The following is an 8,799-nucleotide window of genomic DNA, read 5'->3' on the forward strand; positions in this document are numbered from 1 at the left end:
CTTAAATTTAAAAAAAAAAAAAAGAAGAGAAAAGAAAGAAAATTATCAAGGACATTGGCATGAAAAATTTCAAGTTGCCATTTTTACAGTTCAAAAAAGGTTAAATATCAGCACTTTCATGTACGTCAACCTATTACAGGAAAGATTTGTCAGAATCAAAGGTCATGAACCACCAGCTTGAAAATGCCAATAGAATAAAAGACAATGAATAAAAGAAGAATCACACCAGGTTACAATATTATGACGTTTCAGAACACTAGGGATAAAGGAAAGATCCTGGAGGATGCACTGGCATCAGGGGGGTGAGGCAAGGAAGGACAGATAGGGAGAGAGTCACATTATATTTTTTACTTTATTTATTTATTTATTTTTTGAGATGGAGTCTCACTCTGTCACCCAGGCTGGAGGGCAGTGGCGTGATCTTAGTTCACTGCAACCTCTACCTCCCAGGTTCAAGCGATTCTCCTGCCTCAACCTTCCGAGTAGCTGGGACTACAGGCACCCACCACCATGCCCAGATAATTTTTGTATTTTTAGTAGAAACGAGGTTTCATCATGTTGGCCAGGGAGGTCTCGAACTCCTGACCTCAGGTGATCCACCCACCTCGGCCTCCCAAAGTGCTGAGATTACAGGCGTGAACCAACACGCCCAGCCTGGAAGCTCACTCTTTTAAGTGCATTTTAGACTGAGCGTCAAGTACCCACATCCCTAACCCCTGTTTTGCATTGTGTGTATGTGTGGAGAGAGACAGAGAGACAGACAAGGAGACTGAGAGCCAGAGAGAAATCAAGGAGACCACCAGAAAGGCTCTGGCAGAAATGTGTGTGGAGATGTTTGTGTGACTTCATTTAATCAGGCACTTCTGCCACCCTGTCATTCATCCCACAAGCGCTTACGAAGTGTCTACTTTGTATCAGGCACTGTGCTAGGTGTTGCGGATAGAGAATGGAGTAAGACACAGTCCCTGCCATGGGACACGCCCACTGGTGATAACAGTCCTCTATGAAAGTCGCTGATGGCAGCATGCCCAGAGTACCTTGAGAGGGAGCCTAACTAAGGCTCAGGAGAACCTTCAGAAACCAAGTGATGGCGAAGTTTGTTTTTTAGTTTGTTTGTTTCTTTTGGGGTTTTTGGGTTTTTTTTTTTTTCAAGATGGAATCTTGCTCTGTCGCCCAGGCTGGGGTGCGGTGGCGTGATCTCGGCTCACTGCAAGCTCCGCCTCCCCAGTTCATGCCATTCTCCTGCCTCAGCCTCCCGAGTTGCTGGGACTACAGGCACCCGCCACCACGCCCGGCTAATTTTTCAAATTTTTTTTGGTAGAGACGGGGTTTCACTGTGTTAGCCAAGATGGTCTCGATCTCCTGACATTGTGATCCCCCTGCCTCAGCCTCCCAAAGTGCTGGGATTACAGGCCTGAGCCACTGCGCCTGGCCAGCAAAGTTTTTGAAGCACAGAAGAAGTCAGTGAGATGAAGCAGCAGGAAGAGGGTCTTCTAGGAAGAGGGTCTTCTAGAAAGATCGAACAACATGCACAAAAAAACTAAGGTCAATTTTTAGTCCGAACCACAATTTCTAGATTAGAAGAGTTCAACCCTGAGTTAACTGCCTCGGCTGGGTTCTCCTCACGATACAGTTCCCAGGAAGGGGAAGGCATCCCTGGAAGAAGATGACCAGTTTAACTGGGCTGGAGCAAGTGCCCCAGCTCCACTTGACTGACAGTAACTCCCTCTTCATCTATCCTGGGGCAGACTCAGCTTCTCTACTTTTCTACCCTTTCTTACACAGAGGAAATGCTCATCAAAAATTGTTAATCATAATGATCCCTTTCATATTATTTGTATGACCCTCATTGAGCCTGTGACTTACTGTTTTATTTCTACTTGATGGATGAGTTAGCAGAGGTTCCAAGGACTTAAGAAACATACCCAGAATTGCACAAAGCTAGGAAATTACTCTTGATGTCTAATATCAGGCACAGATTAAGCGCTTTGTCCATGATACTACAGGATGCTGATGACAATGGCTGATGATGGCCATAATGAGGAGGAGGAAAAGAAAGAGATCAGAGAAGAAAACAGCATTTCTTTCTTTCTTTTTTTTTTTGTGAGACAGAGTCTCACTCTGTTGCCCAGGCTGGAGTGCAGTGGCACAATCTCGGCTCGCTGTAGCCTCCACCCTCTGAGTTCAAGCGATTCTCCTGCCTCAGCCTCCTGAGTAGCTGGGATTACAGGCACCTGCCACCGTACCTGGTTAATATTTTGTGTTTTTAGAAGAGACGGGGTTTCACCATCTTGGCCAAGCTGGTCTTGAACTCCTGACCTCATGATCCACCCACCTCGGCCTCCCAAAGTGCTGGGATTACAGGCATGAGCCACTACACCCAGTCAAAAACAGCATGTCTTGAAGGGTTTCCAATTGTTTTGAACTTGTTTTCCCAGGTGCAGACAGGATTTGGAAGGTTGGGCTCTCACTTCTGGGGCTTCCAAACCCACGACGTCCTGCCTGACATTGTCACCATGGCTAAAGGGATTGGGAATGGCTTTCCCATGGCAGCAGTCGTAACCACTCCAGGTAGGACCCGCAGGCAGTTTGTGTTTGCTTCTGGGCCTCGTACATTGGGCTATGGTATTAAACACGTGTGTTGGAACTTGTATAGATTGGAGACAATCATGGAAACTGCACGATGCATTTCCCAAGCAAATGAAAGAGAGAAACAGTCTGTCTGCCTGACTGTGAAACAGATGGAAGAAAGACAGCCCGTTGTTTTTTTGTTTGTTTGTTTGTTTGTTTTTTGTTTGAGACAGAGTCTTGCTCTGTCACCCAGGCTCGAGTGCAGTGGCACAATCTTGGCTCACTGCAACCTCTGCCTCCCCAGGTGCAAGCAATTCTCCTGCCTCAGCCTCCTGAGTAGCTGGGATTACAGGTGTGTACCATCAAGCCCAGCTAATTTTTGTATTTTTAGTAGAAACGGGGTTTCACCGTGTTGGCCAGGCTGGTCTTGAACTCCTGACCTCAGGTGATCCACCTGCCTTGGCCTCCCAAAGTGCTGGGATTATAGGCGTGAGCCATCGCACCCCCATCGGAAACCAGCCCATTCTGATCTTCCTGTAAGGAAGACTAATTCTCCCATGCCTACCATGAAACGGAGGGTTCCACCACACTTTAGAGGTATATGGAAGACGGACGGAGAGGGGATGGAAAGAGGAGAGGGGTGGGAGAAGGTTCTGGTGTCTCTTCCTCTTCTTATAAGAAAACCAGTTCCTTGGGCTTAGATAGGGCACCACCCTGATGACCTTATTCAACCTAATTACCTACTTAAACTCACTATCTCCAAATACAGTCTCATTCAGGGTTAAGGCTTCAACCATACGCATTTGAGGTAATACAATTCAGTCCCTAACATCTACTATCAGTTGAATGAAGAATGAATTGGATAGGATGCCGTTTACAACACGAAGTAACTGTAGTCCAAATGGCGCCATGAGAGATTGTGGACAGTAATGTGTCCCTCTTTCCACACCTTCTATTTTTTCCCTCTAGAGATTGCCAAATCTTTGGCCAAACGCCTGCAGCACTTCAACACCTTTGGAGGGAACCCCATGGCCTGTGCCATTGGATCTGCTGTGCTTGAGGTTGGTGCCAGTGGCCACATTAGCCACATTTCACAAATGACTCTTTTAAAACCACACATGCATTGGCAGAACTCTATCATGCTGAATTATTAAAGGGGAGAGTTAATTCGTAGTTTATCCATTAAAGTTAGATTTCCGTTTATTATTCTGCCTTCTCCCTTTTTAAAGATCTACTTTGGGCGCTTGAAGTGTTGGATAAGAAATAATATATAATAAACCTCACATACATGGGAAATACAAGAATTTTCATAGCCAGCTGAAATTTCTTTGTTATCTGGGTAGTGATTTACAGATGTTAACTGCTATCCTTGTAATTAGTTTCATGTTGGCCTTCTCTTGTACATTTTTTTCTTCCTTCCTTTTGTTGTACTATTATAAATTGGATGACTAAGGAGACACTGAGTTCTACATTATTACAACAAGGTAATTCAGCTGTTCAACCCTACACCATTGATTTAGCCTGGGATCGCATCTGTTTAAAAAAAGATTTTTTTTTTATGTTCTTGCAAACATGCCTAATATCATGTGCTTAAAGAACTATAACAAATTTCTGGAAGAATGTCTAAGAAGTAAATGACAGTGTTTTTTTGTGGGGAGGAAAACTAGGTGGCTGGGGGCCAGGGGCCAGCAAGAGTCACTCTGCTGTATATACTTTTATGCTTGCTGATATTTATATATATATACACACATATATATTTATATATGTATATATATTTATTTATTTCAATAGCTTTTGGGCTACAAGTGGGTTTGGTTACATGGATGAATTGTATAGTGGCAAAGTCTGCGACTTTAGTGCACTGTCACCCAAGTAGTGTACATTGTACCCAATATGGAATTTTTCATCCCTCATCCCCCTCCCACCTTCCCCCCTTCTGGGTCTCCAATGTCAATTGTGTATCCATAGCTTAGCTCCCACCTATAAATGAGAACACTTATTAGTTGCTCCAAAAGACATTATTTTCTTTTTTATGGCTGAGTAGTATTCCATGGAGGGTGTGTGTGTGTGTGTGTGTGTGTGTGTGTGTGTGTGTATACACCGCATTTTCTTTATCCACTCATCAATTGATGGGCTCTTAGGTTAGTTCCATATCTTTGCAATTGTGAGTTGTACTACAATAAACATACATGTGCAGGTGTCTTTTTGCTATAATGACTTTTCTTCCTTTGAGAAAATACCCAGAAGTGGGATGGCTGGACCAAAGGGTAGACCTACTTTTAGTTCTTTAAGAAATCTCCATACTGTTTTCCACTGAGGTTGTACTAATTTACAGTCCCACCAGCAGTTACACTCACTGATTTTTTACCATGAACTTGATTTACCTATTCCAAAAAAATGAAATTTAAAAGTATTTTTAAACAAAAATAAATAAGTAAATGCTGCCCTTGCTAATTAAATAGTTATTTTCGAAAACAATTAAATCATGAGATGAGAAAGTATGGGTAAAAATGTGTCATTTATTTCACTTTGTAGACATTGCCAAATTTTTTGTTTGTTTGTTTGTTTGTTTTGTTTTGAGAAAGTCTTCCTCTGTCACCCAGACTGGAGTGCAGGAATACAACCATGGCTCACTGCAACCTCCGTCTCCTGGGTTCAAGAGATTCTCATGCCTCAGTCTCCTGAGTAGCTGGGATTACAGGCATGCACCACCATGCCCACCTAATTTTTCTATTTTTGGTAGAGATGGGGTTTCACCATGTTGGCCAGCTAGTCTCAAACTCCTAACCTCAAGTGATCCACCCACCTCGGCCTCCCAAAGTGCTGGTATTACAAACATGAGCTGACATTGCCAACTTCTTTTAAAAAGTGCTTTGTTACCTCAACCAATTTAGAAGGTAGAGAAGGTTTAGGTGAACAAATAGGTCTTTAAAAATAACAAGGTTTGCCTGGAGTCATGCAATTATTGTCAGCTAAATAAAATACAGTATTTTTCATGTGTCTTGTCAAGAACCCCAGGTGTTTGCTGTAAGTAGAACTGAGATAAAAATCATTTTATATCTTCTGGTGCCCTGGCTCTGGGCTCAGCCAAAGAGGCCAGAGACCCAGACCAGGTTGCTTGGGCTATGAGAGCCCATGTCTGGCTGAGGACTGCTGAGCAAAGGTCACCATCTTCCAGTAGGGAAAGCACCTGTGATTTCTTTCCTCAGAGCATTCATCTTATTCCTGACTATATCCCAGTTCTCAGCAAAACCTGACAATAACAAGCCTTGGGATTTCAGAATCTACATTTTCAACTGCATTGAGACACACCTTTTATTCTATTCTAAATTATTTTTTGTTTGTTTTTTTGAGGCAAAGTGTCGTTCTGTCGCCCAGGCTGGAGTGCAGTGGCTCGATCTTGGCTCACTGCAACCTCTACCTCCCAGGTTCAAGCGATTCTTCTGCCTCAGCCTCCCGAGTAACTGAGATTACAGGAGCCCACCCCTGAGCCCAGCTAATTTTTGTATTTTTTTTTTTTTAAGTAGAGATGGGGTTTCACCCTATTGGTCAGGCTGGTCTCGAACTCCTGACCTTGTGATCTGCCCACCTTGGCCTCCCAAAGTACTGGGATTACAGGTGTGATCTGGCCTATTCTTTCCTAAATTCTTAGCCACCTCTTTCCTAAATTCTTAGCCACCTCTAAGAATTCTTATTCTTATTGTTTCCTAAATTCTTAGCCACCTCTGAAGGTGAGGGAGTTGGGGGCAGAAGCGTATCCCCTCCCCTAAGACTTTTCTTCTCTCCTTACAACAAATCTTTTTGTGGTCCCTGCGGTCACACTAGACTTGTTCTGGATTCTGTTTGGTTAGGTTACAAGAGGGCCATGTCCGATGACTTCTCCATGATTCTCAGTCAATCTTAAAACTTCTGCCATGTGAGATCATTTGGGGCTTTCTCTCAACAGGTGATTAAAGAAGAAAATCTACAGGAAAACAGTCAAGAAGTTGGGACCTACATGTTACTAAAATTTGCTAAGCTGCGGGATGAGTTTGAAATTGTTGGAGATGTTCGAGGCAAAGGCCTCATGATAGGCATAGAAATGGTGCAGGATAAGGTAGGTGCTGATCTGCTCCTCTCTCTGCAGCTGCTTGGGCCAGCGCGAGATATAGGAGGAAACATTAACTAAACTTCGTTTACTCTCAGGGAGAGAGCACACACAAACAGCAAGCTTTCAGCAAAGCCCTTTAGAGATTAGTAGAGAGTGTTGAGCATGAACAAAATGTTGGCAGATCACCAAGAATTCTAGAGGGATGAGGGAGAGCATTTGGGAAAAGAAACCAACATTATCCTTGCCATCCTAGGCAAAGAGCATAGGCAATGACTGAATACTTAGAAATACAGGAAAGGGAGGAAATTATTTGGGGAGAAACAGAAGGAAGTAAGAAAGAAGGGCCAGGAAAAGGTTATGGTGAGGAATTTAAATATATATTAGGGGTTGTTTTTGCTGTTGTTGAGACAGAGTCACACTCTGTCACCCAGGCTGGAGTGCAGTGGTGCAATTTTGGCTCACTGCAACCTCCACCTTCTAGGTTCAAGCTATTCTCGATCCTCAGCCTCCCGGGTAGCTGGGATTACAGGCACGCACTACCATGCCTGGCTAATTTTTGTATTTTTAGTAGAGATGGGATTTTGCCATGTTTCCCAGGCTGGTCTCAAACTCCTGACCTCAAGTGATCTGCCCATCGTGGCCTCTTGAAGTACTGGGATTACAGGCGTGAGCCACCGTGCCTGGCCTACGTTGAGTTTTTTGTTTGTTTGCATGCTTACTTACTTGTGAATGGATTTCAACCTCCCAAGTAACCAGGGAGGAATGTTGCCCGCTGAGACATCTAACTCATCACAACAACAATTGAACTTAGCATCTTCCCTCAAACCAGATATTTCTCCCAAGATCACTGTTTGTTTCTCACCCTCCACCATTCTCCCAATTACTCAGCCTCCATACCACAAAATCATCTGACTCCTCCTCTTCCCTTGTTTCTAACATCAAGACCCATTGATCCCTTCTCTGCTATCTCTCTCAAATCTTTCCCTTTGTTTCTACTGCAGCCCCTATAGTAAATGCCCATAGGAAATTGTACCTTTCCTCCATAAAATCAAAGCCTGAGAAGAGCAGGAGAATCTTGGGAGAAGGGAGGAGTAGCCAGACTAACCTCATGTCCACAGGGATCCAGCTTTCCCTAGCAATTTCTAGCTCTTTGGTCTTACCACCATTCTACTTTAGAAGGATTGATGCTCAATTTTTTACTCTTTAGACCAGACATGGGTATAAGTCTCTTCAATTCATACCACATGTCAGACCCAGTGCAAAGCTGGGATGTTTAAATAAGATTTGAAAGCCAAGGGAAGACACCAGGAAAGTAAACAAAGGGTAATATGAAACTAAGGTCCCCAGCTCACGGGTCATTTTATTTATTTATTTGTTTTGACCCCAACTTGCTTTCTACAATGGAGAAATTCTCACAAGCCATAACGTATTTAAGTGTGTGGACAGGTACAAGAGTTGTTGCAAGGTTCAGAAGAGTTCACCATAATCTCCACCCAAGGGGTTCCCTCAAAGCTGTCTATACCCCTCAAAGTGTAGACTCGAGAGAGGAAAGCCCAATGAGAGAGGAGGAGTTCTTCCTTTTTCTCTGTTCCAAACCCAACCTCTGTGTGCTTAAAGTCGCATGAACAGAGATGTTCATCACAACTTTGTCTTAGTAAAACACCAGAATCCTCCTCCCAGATGACCATTCATACAAAACAAGCTAGCTTATGGCATCTCCCCACTATAATGGCATAGACATATATGTGACATGGAAATATGTGCAAGCTATATTGTGGAAACAATAAAACAGGTTTTTCTTAGTCCATTTGTGTTGCTATAAAGGAATATCTGAGGCTGGGTAATTTCTAAAGAAAAGAGGTGGCCGGGTGCGGTGGCTCAAGCCTATAATCCCAGCACTTTGGGAGGCCGAGACGGGCGGATCATGAGGTCAGGAGATCGAGACCGTCCTGGCTAACACGGTGAAACCCCGTCTCTACTAAAATACAAAAACTAGCCGGGCGAGGTGGCGGGCGCCTATAGTCCCAGCTACTAGGGAGGCTGAGGCAGGAGAATGGCTTAAACCCAGAAGACAGAGCTTGCAGTGAGCTGAGATCCGGCCACTGCACTCCAGTCCGGGCGACAGACCCAGACTCCGC

The 8,799-nt window shown here is 43.9% G+C and overlaps 1 protein-coding gene across 2 annotated transcripts in view; it reads left to right on the forward strand.

Moving 5' to 3' along the window:
• Positions 1–8,799, forward strand: part of AGXT2 (alanine--glyoxylate aminotransferase 2) — a 46,345-nt gene that overhangs the window by 26,713 nt on the left and 10,833 nt on the right. For both annotated transcript variants that reach the window (XM_017894522.1, XM_017894523.1), the window contains 3 exons: positions 2,439–2,571; positions 3,541–3,632; positions 6,518–6,667. In XM_017894522.1, coding sequence (XP_017750011.1) covers positions 2,439–2,571; positions 3,541–3,632; positions 6,518–6,667 — 375 coding nt within the window. The remainder of the gene's footprint in view (positions 1–2,438; positions 2,572–3,540; positions 3,633–6,517; positions 6,668–8,799) is intronic.

Source organism: Rhinopithecus bieti, unplaced genomic scaffold, assembly GCF_001698545.2.
Source record: "Rhinopithecus bieti isolate Rb0 unplaced genomic scaffold, ASM169854v2 scaffold_25530, whole genome shotgun sequence".
In the NCBI taxonomy this organism is placed as follows: domain Eukaryota; kingdom Metazoa; phylum Chordata; class Mammalia; order Primates; family Cercopithecidae; genus Rhinopithecus; species Rhinopithecus bieti.